The 19002-nt window shown below is 38.8% G+C and overlaps 1 protein-coding gene across 1 annotated transcript in view; it reads left to right on the top strand.

The window, feature by feature from the left end:
• Positions 1-19002, top strand: part of LOC119653668 (Down syndrome cell adhesion molecule) — a 27784-nt gene extending 8782 nt beyond the window's left edge. Inside the window, exons 2-6 of the mRNA XM_038058502.1 lie at positions 15860-16092; positions 16237-16450; positions 18328-18505; positions 18571-18707; positions 18769-19002. Coding sequence (XP_037914430.1) covers positions 15860-16092; positions 16237-16450; positions 18328-18505; positions 18571-18707; positions 18769-18866 — 860 coding nt within the window. The 3' untranslated portion in view covers positions 18867-19002. The remainder of the gene's footprint in view (positions 1-15859; positions 16093-16236; positions 16451-18327; positions 18506-18570; positions 18708-18768) is intronic.

Genomic DNA, 19002 nt, shown 5'->3' with positions numbered 1-19002 from the left:
ACGTTAAGTGACATCTCATTATGCACATCGTAAATGCGGCATTATTCGAGACATGATTACGTTTTTATTGATACTATGACTTCGAAGTTCTCAACTATGTTAATATGTTAACACTACTAACTCATCTAACGATTAAGAAACGTCGTCGCACACAATCTCTACTCCAGTGAATTAATTAATGCATTAAAACTAACATACAGGGTCTATTGTCAACTTTCATTTTATATTCCTTTTTTTTTTTTGACATCTATGTGTCTTTACCCATAGCCATTCTGCCTATAGCGACTTCTTCCTTTCTTTTTTTTATTGAAGGAGGCCATATTTAGCCGTTTCAAAAATAAAATCTTGTTCAAATTGATAACTGTCTATCCAAGCCTATATTCTCACAGAATTTGGGGGTAGGGGCGGTAGATTACATGCAGTGAATGGTGGAAATTTGCATTGTGTTTAAAACAGTACTTTCCATTGAGTATCAAATGTGGGGTTTCAGTTCTTTTCGAAACATATTTTACATGCGGTATTGATTCCCATGTTTAGTTTATTGTTCAGGCTTTGCTACAGGAATTTAAGGGAACTATGAAAGAATAGTATAGAGAATGGTAAAGAATAAACGGATTCATGAATCCGAAAATATTTCCTGTCTATGAGAAAAGTTCAAAATAATGGTTGCGGTTCAGAAAATAATTCGTATATGCTTGCCATTTGTAATGTTTGTAAATATGGGGGAATCCCACGGGTATCAAAAGTTTCGTAGGCCGTTATTGTAAACATGGTTGTAGCCACTGAACACATTATTGTGCTGTTTATGTTAGATACTATAAATAGCAGCGCTCTGAGCGAGATAGTGAATGTAACTAGATCAAGTCGTTTTGGGATTCTGTTCTGAAATAATTGTGCTTTATTCTCCTTAAATTCAGCAACATCCAATTTCTTTAAAGCTCTCAGAGTTTGTTGGTCGCTTCACACCACTGATATTGAGGATCCATGGATGTATTTCACAGGATAATCGAATGTAATCGAGATTTTCAAAACTCAGTCGGGTAGTTTCGAAAGGTTTTTCAAGTGTTTCTAACCTTAGGGAATTGATTATATGAAAAAAACTGAACATATTTACCTTACTTTCTTGAAATATGTATTTGTATAATAATTTTGTGTTTCTAGGGCGACCCACTTGTTGCCCACTGTGAGAACACGTGGCGCAGAACAATAGAGGAGTAGTGTAGGCTTCTCGCGAAGACCTGGAAGGAGTCGAAACATATTTAAGGGAACCGAGAGCGATAGCGCGTAGGTGTGATGGAGTACTATGCCGCATGGCAACCAAATATAATAATTTCAGTTTAATTAATTTTCTCTTCAAATACTGTTCACGGTCAAAATTATAGGCGGCTAAACTTCTCTTTTAATTGAATAAGACAATAAGAGAAATTTTCTAGTGACATAAATATGGTGATGTTCGCATTGTGCTAGAAATTGAAAATTACTTAATGGGGCTTCTGATTCATGGTATTGCTGCTCAGGGAGTGGGACACAGCGCATCAATCGAACGGGTGCACTATCGCTGCTTGTTCTTAGCTATATGTTTCAAGGCTCATCATGAAGGATATTCTGCTATTTAAGTTTCCTGCAATTGATATTCTAGGACGTTCGTTGAAATAGTTGGTTTCACGTTACGAGTATAACGTAATTAATAAGAATGAGTTTAATTCACATCGGTTCCACTTTCTCTTGGGTGTATTGGTATTTAGTCATCGCCTAGGTATACATAAACATTTTTCTATTTCTTCAGTTTTCTGCAAATAGAAACAAGTCGGGAAACCGGAAGCTGGACGCTTCAGTTACGAAAGGTTTTGTGCATTTCTTAGTACGTAGCACGTAATATATGCATATACAATATTATGTGAGAATATCCACTTTCGGATGATATTGACATTTATAGCCTTGAATTTGCAAAGAAGCGACAACTTTGACGTATTATAACTTTGTTAGCAATAGTGCGATTTCCACCAAACTTGGTAACGTCATGCTCTATGTTACACCCTATATTGTTTCGTCGTCCTAGCATGAACTTAAGGGGGTTTTGCAGCGAATTACTAAAAATTATGGTAATATACTATTATTAACTTTATTTGTGCAGATATCAGTGTGGAAGGTATTTCGGAGCCCAGACACCATATAGTGGCAGCCTCTTGATTTTTTTCAGATTTTTCGGTTGGGTAGTTTCTAAGAATGGCCCCCGTAAAGGAATGGTCACTTTCAACCCCCCGCACTCCCCTCCTTTCCAACAAATGTCAAAACTAAGACCGTTTTCGAAAAGTACTAACCGATACCTTTAATTGATACCCCACATGACTATATTTGATGAAAAAAAAAATTAGACCCCCCTTTTGCATGTATGGGGACCCTCCCTTAAATTCGACGTAAGAATATGTAACTCACTGTATACGTGAGCGTTCACAGTTCCCACCTTTCTACCAAATTTGGTGTCAATCGCTGTAACCGTTTCCGAGAAAAATGCGTGTGACGGACAGACAGACAGACAGACAGACAGACGGACAGACAGACGGACAGACAGACGGTAAACCGATTTTAATAAGGTTTTGTGTTTACACAAAACCTTAAAAATGAGATAATCGGTCGGACCAAAAATATTGGTGCCGTTGTAAATCCGAGGATGTGTTCAGTAAGGCCATGTGACAATCCGGGTTAGGTAATATCAGTGTTTAATGAAAGCAAAAACCTTCAGTATTTCCAGTGGTGTTAGGGCAGGAATTGTCCTTTCGTCACTCACTAGAATAAATCCTTCATATATCAGTTTTATATTTCGTTCGTTTTTTTTTTATTTGGTGGCTAATAAAGAATATTAATGAGCTTCTCGTGGAAAAATTGACCGGTAGTGAATGAATTGTTGATGAAGTTACGTAAATGCTTGGAAGTGGAGTTATATAGAAAGAATTCTTCTATCAAAGAATGACGATAATTATAAGACTAACCCGATTAAAGGGTTTGTACGAGGACAAAGTCTTGAGCAGTGGAAAGGAAAATTGCGTTGCTGCGAAAATTAATTTTTGTTTGCCTGGAGAACCGTTTCAGTGGCGGATTAAGTTAATGACCCTATCAGAACAGCAAATAACTTTTATTTTTTTTATACTACTGGTGAAACAACTATTTTCTTATTATATTAACTCCTACTATTGGAAGGTGGTAATTGAAAAAATCACGTCACAGTTAACCTTATTAAATCAGTTCACTGTCTATGCATACGCATTTTTCTCCAATACGACCACACCGATTAAAATGAAATTTTCCCGACATATGAGAACTATTAAACCCCACGCTTATAGTGAATGACATAAATTTACATGCAATATATGCAATATATGCAGAGGGGGTATGTAAATTTTTTTTCACATAATGCACCCGTGTGGGATACCAAATGAAAGGTCTCAACTAGGGCTTTCACAAGCAGCACAACAACGTAAATTGCAAAATGTGCGAGTAAGGGGTCAAAATTTGCACGCTTAAAAGGAGACAGACACTCGCCTAGGCCTGAAAATATGTCTTATCTCGATATCTGTTCAAATAAACTTACTAATAATATTTAGTGCGCGCGTCTTCTGCTACATTTGAAGTACTTGATTTGTTTTCTCCAGAGGCAATCTTAAGTGGGAATGCACTTAATGATATGCAATATTCTCTTTTTCTTCCATTTTAACACCCCTCAGCGTTCCCAATATACTCCTCCCAAATTCCTTACATCCAATTTCATTTTCATTTAATAAAGCCCACCTGTTACATTACCCTAAAAATTATAAAACTCATTTTAATAATTTGTCAATTTGTACGTGATGACAATGCTCGAATGTTGCATGACCGGTCGAAAGAGAACTTTGACCTTGTACTTAAAATTGCTCAGGTCACATATTATTGAATGCAGGCCTAACGTTTTGTTTCTGGATGAGGCGACTGAAAATGTATTTAACATGGGGGATTAGTGGAACGGAAACCGGCTGATGGAGAGATGGCAGAACAGCTGGGTTGGGTTGTTCGTTTTCAATCACAGAAGAGGAAGGTTCATTGTTTGGAATTCGATCTTGCTGCAATGCTTTGGTGTTATTCACTAATGGGGCTTTTGTTGAAAAAATGAGCATATCGTAGACCCCCTGCCCCTACAGGATTATCGCAGAGATAATATACTGCTTGAGTTCATCAGTGTCCTACCAGAGCCGTTTTCCCTCCAGGCAGCTGTCGATAAATGATAAAATCCACGGTATTACTTTTGAGTGTCAACTTTCACTGGAGAGACTCTAATTTGGTTCACAACCACCATTTCAAACCAACCTAGCAACCAATAGCGAGATCAGATAATTCGTATAATCCATAAGGAGTAAACGACATCTTTGCACATATTGAGCAATCCCTCGAAATCTACAACGCATCAAGAAATCAAAATTTTGCTACGAGAGCTCGAATATGGCACCCTGAAATCAGCGCACATTGGGATTGCAAAGGCAGACTGTTGATGTCAAAACTTTAATTCTAATGGATAGCCGAATCCGATTGATTCGAATTGAAAGGCTATCATAATGAAGTGGGTATATAAAACGATCCGCGATGACAAAGGTAACGATGACAAGTGGAATTAAAAAACGGGACGATGGAGTGACTAAAGAATGTAGCTGTAAAGCTAGACTGTCACCCAAAAAAGTGGTATAAACTGCAACGAAATATAAGTCCCTTAGTCACCCTGTCATCTATTTTCCAATTGCGTATCGCTTGAACGGACGCTGTCGCTTTAATTCGGAGTGTAAGTGTATGTGAAATGAGGGAGAGATAAACCTGATGCTCGGGGTTTTTGATAGCAGTATTAGCTAATGCTATTGACACTCTGTTGCTGGTTCCAGTCCGTTCATGGCGAAAATTGAACCCTCCGTTGCTAAATCATCCGAAATTTCATTTCCCTCTATACCATAATCACCAGGTATCCAGAGTAGTTCCACCATCTAGAAAAATGGTTCAATCGGTTTCTACATTCCTGGAGGATTTTTGAAGAGATCAAAATTCAGCTTGACTATCGCCACAGATTGCGATGCGCCTGCCCTTTAACCACTTGTCAATCACCTACGTTGCCGGCGTTAATATCGCATACACTTCAGCCAGAAAGACCGTTACATATTGTCTCAAGAGGAAACCCCACTTCTCGTTTTGTTTTTGAACCATCGGTGTAGAAGACGTCGGTATATCCTCACAAGCATTCTTCTCGTTGGTCCCGTATGGGGATTTATGAATCAGAAGGCATTGAAAAAATTGGATTTGTTTCTCCTACTCAGTTTTTCAATGCTCTGTACTCCCAACGTCCATTGTTTCATCATAGATCTCTTTCCATAAGCTGTGAGAGCTCGTTTCATATTTACCTCTAGAATAACTCTCAGATATTCCACTTCGGAGAATTCAAGGATTGTACCCCTCTCATGTAATTCAAGGATTGTACCCTCCCATTCCTGCTTTTTGTAAATAATACATGGGGCACCAACTGTCAATCAAATTCTCGGCGCGTTGTGTATTTCTATACACCGTTCCGAGATCCAACAATTAGCACAGCTACGTTATCCGCATAAGCTTGAGCGTGTGCTGGCAGATTTTGCAGTTCACATAGTCTTAAGCCGATCAACATAAGTAACAAGGAAGCGTTTCGTCGTTTCCGTTCTCAGGCAGCGATCAACGCCTACTTCAGCATACAGCAATCTCTGCGTTAGTATGGCATAGATGCATTTAATTAAAGTTTCATCAGCACCATGTTCTTTGACGGCATCACAGAAAGACGCACAGTCAAACGCCCCTTTAATTTGAGTGAAATTATGCGGTGTTTCCAACGATTAATTATTTGAAATAATAAAAACTTGTTGTTTCTTTTTCGTTGGTGTGAATATTTATTCTTGCAAATTCTGATATTTCGGGAACCACTTGTTCCTTTCATCAGTAATAACAAGTTTCTGTTCTAGTTTCCACTTATGCTAAAAATATCCATGGAGGAAAGGGCGGCCAACCAAGTCTACGATCGAACTGTACGGGCAAACGCAGAATCGCGAAGAGAATAGACCGGATTGTGGTTGGAAAATTGTTGGAGAACGGCAAAGCAACTTTTAAGAAAGTCCGATTCGGATTTGAATTAAAATTAATTTCAAAGTATTTGCTTTTGCAAAGAGAACCTGCGGCTAATTTCAGTTTTTTAACTCCGGTTTAGTAATGGATCCACTTTGAAGGCATTGACAAACTAGTTCGGTTCCCTTTCGATGACGATCAGAAGAAAAATGCCACCCTTCCTGCGTTCAAATAACCATTAAACACCCTCATTCAGTGAAGGTTTGCGGAGTGGTAGTGAACAAAAGTCTTGGACCGTTGCACTTTGTGGGGTCGCAAAAATCAGCAGCAATATGTAAAAGTATTAAACAATGATCTTCTGCCATTTAAACAACGAATGAAAGTAAATGAAGATTCTACAATCTTTATCCAAGGCAATACACCCTACCATGCCGCGGAATCTGTCAAGGGGGTTTTGTCCAATCGAAACTTCGCCGCTCTTCCTTGGCCACCCAAGTCTTCTGAAATCAACCCAATTGAAAATGGTTGGCAAGTTATAAAACGAAACGTTTATGAGAGGCAAAACTCTACGAAAAAAGTTTTAGCACAAAATATTCACGAAATATTCCTGGGCAATAAATGCACTTATCTCGTAATGCTTTGAACCTCGAGTTTAGAGTAATGCTGCGCAGAATTAAAAACATAATTTGAAAGAAAGGTGAATGGGCAAAATATTAATAACTTTTAGAGAAAAATAAGTACATTTTATTTAAAATCCCCAATTTTAATAAATCCATAACCTTTTTATCTTTTTTAAAGCATAATTTATTTTGTTTCACAGTTCAAAAGGCAATATATCAACATTTTCTTAGTGTTCATAATTTATAACTTATATATACAGTTATTATTAGCGACATTCGAATGTCAGGAAAAATAAACGGAGAAGTACAAACCCACTCAAATCCTTATTCTCTTTGCTAGTCAGACAGCATAAAGCAAACCTATCACATTATCTCAAACTAGATCTAAATCAGTATAGGGATGATGGAGTTTGGGAGCTTATATACTCTTTATCAATTACAGCTGTTCTTCATTTATAGGTTTCACTTAGGAAAGAACACACCATCAAAATCTCCCTCTGATAAAACAAGACATGATAAAATCGCGATCGAAATCCTTATAATGTATAATAGTGGTACTTATATCAGATCAGTTAATTTAATTTAATATAATTAGTTTGTTATGGCACTCTGCTCTTCACTCCTGTGGCGGGTTTAAACTGAGTGGAGAGCGCCGGTGACGTCATCTGCCCGCTGGTGTTCGCAACATTCGAAATAAATTTCGAATGCCGCGAATCCTGCCGCGCTACAATAGCAGAATCTTAAAACCCTGGAGGTCGAAAACGGAATAAAGTTGAAGTGAATAGCGAGACACCGATGGAAATGAAAGGGTGGATGAAATTGCAAAAGAGGGATCCCAAACATCGTGTAAAGGATGGAAGCCTGCACTTGGAATTAGCAAATCCATATATGCGAGAACCATACGAGCTTACGCAAGTAGCCCATCGATGAAAGGCAGCGATGGGTTATTGACACAACAAATTAATACTACGGAGAGAGCAGAATAAAACAGCTGCAACCCTAAATTAGGTACACTTTAAATGAGGGGACGGATGGGAGTAATAGAGAGTTACTGTCCCCTGCAGAAAGATTTCCGCACCGTGGGAATCTTACCTAACAATAATGGTTATGTTCCTCATGTTCATCACAATACTAACTTTTGGTTTGTAAATAATATAATGAATATATATGTTATGCTGCAAATGTAGATTAAAAAATCTTCTGACCTTCTAAAATATTAAAGAATAACATTGCCACGCTGAAAGGATCGAAATTATATATTAGAAAATAAGAAGCAAATCCACGTTAGCTCAAATGCAAACGTCCCATACCCGTCGCTTAGGTGTATAGTGTGAATGTCCCTAGAAACGTTTCACAAAGCAGTCAACATTTGAAATGGCTCGAATGTTCTGATAATCTTCCTCAAAGAAAAGTCAATGCTTTCGCTCGACAAAGCGCTAGTACCATTACCATCTAGCTTTTGCCAATGGTTTTCAGGCTTGACTTGGCCACGATTAGCCATGTCATATCCGCCTTCACCCTTACCGATTATAGCTTTGTATTACTGCTTCAATGCAAATGCTCGACATTACATATAATCGCTTGGCACTATAAACCTACACCCCGACGTTGCAGGACACTTTTTGAATAGATAAGCTTTCAGAAATTTACTCAGTCGAGGATACATTTACTGCTGAAAATTCAATCCTACTTTTACGGCTAAATGGGCTGCTTTTAACAACGAGAATCCGGTATTTCTGAAGCAGATGGTGTATAATGATGTCTCCTAAAAGGATTCTCATTTTCTCTATAAGGTTTCGTATTTGAAAAGTATGAGCCGGAGAAGATATTATTACTTTGTATCATGCTCTGCTTATCAAAGAGGTGCGATCCTGATTTAAGGACTGTGTGTCTGTGTGGAAGTAGTTTTGAAGTTCACCCTCATGTTGATTGAAATCGTTCGCATTTCTTTAACGGATTTTCAAATCATTCCTTGCTTTTCGGTTTCGTTTCGAGTCTCACTCATCCCCTCATGGTGGCTCAATTCGATATTATTTTCAAAAGTGAGTGCTGTTGCTTGAATGTCATTGGATCGAATAGATAAATACACCCTGAACATTAATGTGTAACGGTACACAAAACGTCGAGGGGGGAGGTAGTGAGTCCCCCGGGCTCATTGGGGGGTCAGCACGTAGACTTTACCTTAATCAGATTAATCGTGCAGTCGGAGAAGGGCGCATAATTTTGATCCCACTGAACTTCTCCTTATCATGCATTTTTATATAGGAATTCATATTACCTCTAACGGACATGCTTCTTAGAATATGTAGTATACTATTCTTTATTCATTCCACTTGTTTATTAATTGCAAATTATAGCAAATTCCGTAAATCAGTGAAAAATAGAAGTAATTCTATGTGGCTGCATTTCTAAGATCGAAGCATTAAAATCACCTCAATGTTATTATGTGAAGGAGTAAGAGTTGGATCAACTTTACTACTTTTTCCATATTCCTACACAAAGTAGTCGTTGTAGTTCTTTGAAGCTGATCAAAATATTATGCACGCTTCTGATTTCGTTGACTGATTTCATTCATAATTCTTACAGTCGGAACAACCTTTTCAGTTTCTTAAGCTGGAACTGCATAATATGCTTTCAAATGGCATCTATAGAATTTCTTACTAAATTAGCTAAGCATGTTTCAGTAGTTGGCTCCCCTGAAGATCTGGGGTCCTTTTCTCTATTACTAGGATATCTAATAATTTGTGCAAAAAATGCATTAGACAGACCACTGCGATGATATCAGCGAATGCATTGACTTCCCATACCAAAGAGACTTCACTCCAGGCAAATCAGCAACAGATCAGATTTTTTCTCTGCGGCAAGCGATGGAAAAACTGTTGGAATATGGACATCAGCTGCACCATCTTTCCTTCGACTTTAAAGCCGCCTATGACAGCATAGCCAGGGTGAAACTCTACACGGTCTTGGAGAGAATTCGATATCCCAACGAAATTGATAAGACTGACTAGGCTGACCCTGACCAATGTGCGATGCCAGATAAAAGTAGCAGGATCAGGATCCGCGCACGGTTGTTTGCAGCCAACAGAGCCTATTTCAATTTACAAAAACCGTTTCGCTCGAAACGTCTCACCATAGAGTCAAAACTCTTACTGTACAAAACTATGATCTTGCCAGTCCTTACGTATTCCTCGGAGGCTTGGGTTCTTAGTAAAAAAACTGCGAACTTTTGGCCGCGATCGAGAGAAGAATTCTTCGAAGAATTTTTGGCCCACTACATGATGAACCATTCCGTAGCCTACATAACGACGAAATCTATACGTGATACCACGACCGTCTGCTTGTAGATAAAATCCGGCTCAACAGGTTGCGGTGGGCGGGTCATTTAATCCGTGGATGAGGATGATCCAGCCCGGAAAATTGCATTGTCGTCGTAACTAATTTTCTATACTAATACACTTAATATATTGTTTTTTAACTTCCTTTCCTTCTTTAGTCTTTGTCCCGTTCAGCAGCAGGGTCCGCTCGTTTCAATCGCCCATAGTTATTTTGGTTGGTCCTCTGGGGGTCCTCTATTATCGCTAGCGTTAGATACTTTTTTATGCGTCTCTCTCCCGGGTCCGAGGGTAATCAACTTTTTCCTCCCCCTTTCATCAGGCCTGGGAAATCTATGATACTTGCAAGCATACTACACATCGTCTGCGTTCGGTATCATCTTCGCCTCGGCCTTACTGTTGCTGAATGTTTGATTATCCGTATACTGCAAAAGTAAATATAGGGCGCACTAAAAGTAATTATATGATCCCCAATGCTAACAATAATCTATGTTCTTTCAAATCATTTTGAAATGATGAGTATTGTTTATACTTTCTGCCCCGTGGATTTCTATCTTTACCTGAGCGCAACTCGACATCTTTAAGATGTCTTGCCACCGCAATTAATGCTCCACTTGATGAACGTTGAACATGACGTTCCACAATGTTGAAATGCCTGTGAAGGTAACGCTCTTTGAGACCATCATCAGTGTCGCACCAAAGCTACATTTTCTCTGGTTGGCTGTCGAGAAAACCAACGAGAGATGGGAACCATCGTTATGGAACACACAATTTGGTTTCAGTTGACCAAATTTGATGGTTTCAGTGAAGCCGCTGTGTGAGAGTTTCGAAAGTAAGCTCGGAGATTTATGAAGTTTGGGTACCAAGAGAAATTATTACACTTTTACGGCTTTGTCTTTAAAAAAAGTCTTATTAAGTTTCCGGACCCAAAATTTCAGTGCTGCATATCGTACTGCAAATTTCTAGTAGCCCTTTTCTGATTTCTGTGGGTAGTACTCATCTCCCAAGATTCTGATGACAACTGCGATTTCCTTTTTTTATGAAGAAAAAATGTTTAAAAGGTTTTCAGCAGTAGATTAGTCATAAGGATTTTACGAGATCCTATCAAAATTCTTAAGAAATTTATGTTCACCTCTGATCGGAGTCCGTTCAAGCGTGCCCTTTACTTTACTACGCAGTTCATTTGATTTTAGGCGCTCCTTTGTTATGTTTAAACTATCACCTCTGGATCATCATCTGCTCTATGAGTAGTTAGGTTTTTTGGAAGGAAATGTGCTTCTTAGTCTTATCTGTGATCCGCATATTATTAAGAGGCCTTCTATAAAGTTGACTTCGTAAACGGGCTGGGAATGCAAACCCTGGGCGAATAATCAATAATTGAGTTAACTTTATTGACTTCATTTTTTCATTCTAGTTCATTCATGCATGATAAGGACTGTACAGAGAAATTCGGACTTGAAGTGAATACGGACCTCGCTGTATTGTCGAGTAATCATTATCGTTTTGATATAAAGTCTCTTTTCCGGAACTTTGAGAAATTTACACATGCCCGTCATAAGTAAGTAAATCCTTAAACGTGGAAAAATTGCGAGAGAGGCATCTTCGATGATACGGTCACGTAATTCACTTGCCAAGATTGTTCTGAACATTGAACTCGATTGTAAGCAACCAAAAAGTAACAACAACAACAACATACGCTGGATGGCGATTTGAAGCCTCGCGTCTGCATCCAGATCAGACCTTATAGAACAAAATGGCACATCCTATCACGACGAGCCGACCCCGCTTGTGTACGGGACAAAGGCTAAAGGAAAGGGGGAGGGAACGCTAAAAAAAATAAATTTCACTAGAAAGTAGTATTTTGACAAATCAAAGGCTCCAATCCAATTGATATTGATATTGACGATAGGAATGGAGACTCGTCAACTTGGTTAGGATAACTTTCTCTTTCTTAAGAAGTTAGAACTCGGAATAAATATAAACGCTAGTTCAGGATAATAGTAGTTTGAGGAATCTTTGGAGCTAGGGAACATATTTGGATGTTATCAGCAATGGTAAGCATAGGCGGCAGAAGGTGCGAGGAAAGTTTAGTTGAATGAGGAACTAAATATTCTAAAAACTACCTATATCGGGTTTACCCACTGAAAGATGCTAAGCATATCTCTTCACACCTGGTTTTTTTTTTGGGGAAGGAACCAGTGTCATCTTCAAAATTTTCCAATCCTCAAGCTCGCTCATTCTCTGACTCAATCTTCAAGTCTCGGGTCCGGATGGTAACAACTCAATGAAAGTGTTGTTTTGAAATTTTAAATTATGTTGTCATCTTGTATTATTTAATTGTAAAGTTTTAGTATTTAGATTTTTTAAGCAATCAAGCGATTTTATCATTCTTGTTTGTTCTTTCTGCAGTCAATAATTCAATTGAAAAACTGATTAAGCCAGAGTGTGGGCTTTCACCTCTTCACTTTTCAGTTCTTAGCTGCGATTCCGCCAGGTCTTGTTGCTTTCTCCTATTTTATTCGTACGATTGTTTTCTCGACTTCTATACTGCTGATAAATGGAATTGTGGAAGTGGAGGATCTGGAAATTCAGTCAGAGGGAACGACATTCCCTTCAGCGATGGCGAGAAAATTACTTCTAGGAGATGATTGTATGAGATTTCTCGTTGCCCTTAGTAGGTTTGTGTAACCCTATTAAAATCGATTCAATGTCTGTCGGTCACACCCGTTTTACTCGGAAACGGCTGAACCGATTGCTACGAATTTTTGGTGAGAACATGTGCGCCATTTTGTGTTGAGTTTCAAGGGAGCTCCCCATACGTACGAAAGGAGGATGTAATTCTTTTTTTCACAGAGTATGGTCATGTGCGGTATCAAATGAAAGGGCTCGACTAGTACTTTCCGAAACTGGGGCGTAGCAAACGAAGGTTCCGTGGACCAAAGAACGTAGAAATAAGTTGCTTTCCACATTTGGTCGGATCCAACATCATTTGGCAGCACATTTGCCACATATTCCAAATAATAATCTAATTTTTGCGATTATATAAAGGAACGTGTTTTTGTGATTATATAAAGGAATATTTTCCACCTGTTGCCACTTTCGGTCACGCTGGTCCCAGGGCCTCTTCCCAGTCCTCATGTATTCCTCGGAAACTTGGGTTCTTAGCAAGAAAAATTGCGAACTCTTGGCCGCTTTCGAGAGGAGAATCCTCCTCCTCCTCTCTACATGAGGATGGACGATTCCGTAGCCTACACAATGACGAAATCTATGAGCGATACCATGATCGTCCGGTTGTGGATAAAATCCGGCTCAATAGGTTACGGTGGGCGGGTCACTTAATCCGTATGGATGAGGATGATCCCACCCGGAAAGTCTATAAGACCAAATTTATGGTAGAAAAAGAAGACGAGGCAGACCCTGCCTAAGATGGAGCGATGGCGTGGGTCAGGACGCCAGACAGCTTTTAGGGATATCGAATTGGTGGACCTCGGCGCAAAACCGGGATGTCTGGAGTTCCTTATTAAGGCAGGCCTAGACCGGATACTGGTTGCTGCGCCGTTGATGATGATGCTCCCAGGGCAAAGATGAGGCAACGTCTGATGAGTTGTCTCTGCCCTGGACGAAACCGTTAGTCCTTGCTTTTGAATTCTTGGGTTCTATGCCCCAAACGGGGAGAAAGTGGACCAAAAAAACGTGGGAGTAAGTTGGTCCCGTCCAACATAATGTAGATTTAGGTTCCCTCATATCCCAAATAATAACAGGATAAATTTTTTTGCTTGGGATATGAGGGATCCTAAACCCACATCTACTTGATGTCCACAGACTCCTTGTTTTGAGCTAACTAACGGTATCGTTCGGGGCAAAGAAAACTCATCAGACGCTGTCTCACCTCCACTCTGGCAGCAACATGACCGAAAATGGTAAAGGTGGTGATTGTTGGGAGTTTTTCCGAATGAAAAATTGCAGACCGTGAAGGATGAAAGCAAGTCCCCCGTGCTGAAAGGTTCGAGATTTGGTAGGACTGACAACCCAAAACCACATGTTAAGGAGTCTCGGACTGGACGCGATGGCAACGAAAATGAACGATTTGCCATTTTCTCGAGGACCATGCGCTCCTTGTACAGAACAGGAGCTAACCGAAAAAAAGGCTGATGTCATAGCGTTGCAAGAAGTGGGACCAGATTCCTATAGAAGAGCCACTACAAAATATATCATAGTGTCCATTCAGTAAACCATGTGCTCGGATCAGGTTTCCTAGTTACCAAAAAATTTAATCCTGCTGTTATTTATTTATTAACGGCTTACGGTTTCGTACCAGGGCAGAGGCTCTTCAGATGCCTCGCCTCGAGAGTAGCGTGGCCGGAGGTATGATACCATAAACCGTCTTCGCCCCCTTTTTTTTTTGATGTTTGGGTGTTAAGCTCGAAAAGAGGTGTCGGTGGACCAAAAAGAGTTGGAGTAATTTACACTCCGTTTGGTCCGGTCTGACTTCAAGTGGATGTGGCCGAAGGACTCCTCAATCCCTTAAGAAAACTGCTGTTATTTGGTTTCAAAACATAAGCGAACGGCTATGCATTCTGCGTTTGGGAGGCAAATTTCGAAATATAAGCCCCGTTAAACTTTAACCTACAGAGGAGACTGCAGAGTCGGAGAATGATAACTTCTACGAGGCAGTGAAACGAAGCTTGCCCAAGTATGATATCAAAATCGTATTTGGAGATTTTCACAGCCAAGTATAGGAAACATAGGTCTCTCCAGACGGGATAACTTTGAACCAAATTATCCACGTGCTAATCGAACGCCGGCACTTCTCATCCTTGATGAATGTCTGAACATATAGGGGAGCTAATATAGGCTCGGATTACTATCCCATTAGCGAGAAGCTAACAACGAAACGGAAAAATGCCGCATACTGTCTAATGGCAACAATTTCAAAGATCGCGGGCACACGCAAGCACCTATTACGAACTTCATCTAGTGGAGAAGCGCACAGGCAAAAAAAGAAGCCTGGGAGAACGAACAAGTCTGCGAACTCGTGAAGTGTAGGTAACAACCGCACGACATCAACAAGTCAACAGGATAAAGCCTTATACAGTTGATATTCATCCTGCCGACACAAAGAAATCTGATTTCCGACCTTATGGGCATATTGGAGCGTTTGGTTGAGTACTTTGACGAACTGGCCAACAACCAAAGTATTGGCGAATTCAGTTAAAATGCTGCAGCCCGGAAAGCATATAAGGGCAATATCTATAGAAGGAAAAGAAGACATGGCCTACCCTACCTGAGATGAACCGATGGCGTCATCCTGAACCCCAGACAGGGCTAAACGGGATATCGGTTGTTGCGCGGTTGATAAAGACAAATATATATTTATAGGGCAATGTGTATCTTGACTTTCCTTGGATAATGGCTTCTACTGGATTTTATATCTTATAATTGAATTTTCGTCCGTCACTAATGTGATGCTGAAGGAATCATTCAGCATTCTGATAGATACGGGTTTGATTTCATTCATAATTAAGAATAGTCCGATTCACTTATTCTCAATCCAAAAAGTAGAATAGACTTTTCCTTTTTCTCTTCACCTGTGTTCACGAAAATAAATTGAGGAAGACCTCTAAAATAGAAGTTATTGAATAGCTCAGCTGATCAAATGCCTTTTCTCACATACTGAACCCTCGGTATTTTGCGAAAAGTAGTTGAATGTGAGACATATTATTAATTAATTTCTACTCCTTCTTAAGTCCAAACCAGTGTGTTTATTAAATAATAAAAAGTGTACGTCTCGACTTATTATTTCAGTGAAAAGACCCAGACCCGGCGATCCCTTTGATACATATCCCAAAAACTTTTGGCAAGAATTTTCTTCTCCGTTTACTGATAGCCCAAGTGTAGATGAGCAGTCCCACACTGAAACCGGTACGGATGAACAGCTTCCATATTTTGCAGATGAGTATACGACATACAACGTCAGCAGCCAATTATCTGCAAATGTATACTTACACTGTCGTGTGAACGATCTTCAAGGAAAGACTGTGAGTATCTGAAGCACACAATTTATCTAGATATTAATATTTCGCAATTATCTTAAATACAGAGTTTTTATTTGAATTCGAAAGATCAAAAAGAATAACACACATATACAATAACTTACTGTAATTGGAATGATCTTTTTCCAGGTATCATGGATGAGACGAAAAGGAGAAGAACTTACTTTAATCACTTTCGGCAAGCACACCTACAGTAGTGACTCGAGATATTCACTAGAATTTGAGGAGCCGAATGACTGGAGGTTATTTATTCAAAATGTTAAGAAAAAGGACGAGGGTCCATACGAATGCCAAATATCTTCACATCCACCTCTTGTCCTAGTGGTCTATTTAAGTGTAGTAGGTAGGTACATATCTTCAACCGCTATCTTATTTGGAAAATTGTACTATTGGTTGCCTCTTACATATGCATATACTTTTCCACCACCGTTATTGTTTCTACTTCTAAATTCAAGTTAAGAAATTAAATCTATAAATGTAAACTACTTAAATACAAATCAAAATATAATAAACAGTAATAGTAAGATAGTAAACGACGCCAATGTAGGATATGCTGAGTTTGCGCGACACCTAACTGTCCCGAAGGTATTGTCTGCATGGATGCATCTACTGATTGCTTTTAATGTCACTCAAGCTCACCACCAGTATTGGCTTGTAAGGCCTTGATAGGGAATTTTTATCTCAAAGGTGGACCTTTCATCGGTTGATCTGTTGAGTTCGATAAAAATCTTCTGGGTACTCTTTTGAAAGACAATGTGGAGTTCGATGATGATTGCCCAACAACTCGGAACATAGGTTGACAAAAGAGACTAGCTGGTGCTGTTCAGCACCTGGCTCATCAACAAATACCACACGTTCATAAGAACCAATTTTCTTTTCCGAATCATCATAAATAAGAATTAGTGCTTTACGTTAATTTGAGGCAAGGAATGAATAAAGCTAGATTTGCAGCCAAAAAAGTCAATGATTTGCGTTTTCTCAGGCTGCAGACATACTGATTGAAATATGCTTCCGAAAGGCAAAACCATGGAAGAAACCTTTCGGCTCAATTGCAATGACTAAATGAGGCCATGATAGGATTAGGTGAGCGTGCTACACGATGGCAATCAAATGGGAAGTTCTTCAACATCGTACTCTCCACATTTTGCATCACTGCCACTTTGCAATTGGTTTACGTAACAATCGATAACGACGAAAAATCTTAATTGGCGTAGAACTTAATTTGACTGAAATTTGACCGATTTCGTGCGAAATGAGATCAACAATCCGCCGAAAAGGTAGGAGAAAAGAGCGGATAATAACGACATTACTTATGTTACAATAAAATAATTGTTATGTAAAGCGAACCACTCGATTGAATTCTGAAATTTCTTTATTGACGACAAGACATTTTCAATTCTCCGTTCCTACTTAGTTGTTAATTTGAATTTTCCATCGATAAGTGCCCCGTTTGTAGAACTTGGTTCCATAATTAGGAAACTTGAAATTTCGATAAAATATTTAGATAAAATTTTATGTAACATTGTTGAGCAGATTTTTAGTAGGTCCTTATTCAAAAGCAAAATTTATTTAGCTTAAAGACTTGAGTGAAATAACGCGCGCGCGATTACAACACTAGTGTTATTTATTGGCCTTGCAAATAACGATATTTCGGGAACCACTTGTTCCCTTTATCAGTACTAAGAAGTCCAATTTTTTTTTATATAAACAAAATAAGATTTTTTGAAATTCCTTGGATCAGCATCAGGAAGCATAAAAAGTCTTTTCCGTGAACTACATAATTAAGCTTAGCTAGTGAAGTTTTTTTCTTCGCTGAATGGCAAATTTTGCGACGAAAACAATTGCCTTAGATTTTTTATTCAAGAAATCTCCTTATCAATTTTTAAAATGCTTCCATGGTTTTTAACCACGAAAACTAATTTTAAGGACCAAATAAAGGAGCATGTACAATTTTAAATCAATAGCTTTTATGTTTTTTTAAAAAAAACACCTTTTTCACGCGTTTCACACTAAAATAATCCTTTAAGTTAAAACAAGAGGTAGAACCAGCGAATGTACCATATATATAGGGTGAAACTCCCACTTAATCTCTGGAAATATCTGGTTATGATTAGTCTAAAATTGAAGCGATACACTACTGACTACGCATTCTAATCAATTAAATAAATGATGATATCATATTCAACAATTAAGCAATTATATTTTACTGCCTTTCGCCAGAACCACATATCGACATACTAGATGAACGTCTTTCTCCAACGCCAGAAAAGTATTATAAAGCAGGAAGCACAATCGAATTGCAATGCATGATTTCAGATATATCGCAGCCAGCAACGTATGTAATATGGAAGCACGGCCAAAAAGTATTAAACTATGATACAAATCGGGGTGGTATCAGGTGAGAATAAGAGTAATTGTCATCTGACCATAAACAAATACCATTCCATCTTTTAAATTGTTTAGTGTGAAAACGGATTTACTGCCAAAACGTATCGCCAGCAAGCTCTACATTGCGAATTCAAACTATCGTGATTCCGGAAATTATACATGTATACTTAACAACGATACAAAAGCGACTGTGGTTGTGCATGTCCTCAGTAGTATTTATCAATTAAATTTGGTTTATTTTGAACAGATTTAAGAAAATACTTTCCATTCCAGCCGAACAACCCGCAGCCATGCAGCACTCGGGGGTTGCAGATGTGATTTCTTACGTACACACCATTGCAGCTCTCCTGTGTCTCACAATCATCCGGTGACACAACTTTCGATAAATTAATCCATAGATAAGTGAAAACCTGGTCTTCAAATTAATTATATATAAAATGTGGAAATAATAATGCATCGAAACTTCATTACTCTGTAATCTTTCTTGTAATAAAAATTTGGAGTTAT

The sequence above is a fragment of the Hermetia illucens genome, chromosome 4 (genome assembly GCF_905115235.1).
Source record: "Hermetia illucens chromosome 4, iHerIll2.2.curated.20191125, whole genome shotgun sequence".
Classification (NCBI taxonomy): domain Eukaryota; kingdom Metazoa; phylum Arthropoda; class Insecta; order Diptera; family Stratiomyidae; genus Hermetia; species Hermetia illucens.
This window is presented reverse-complemented; position numbering and strand designations above follow the sequence as displayed.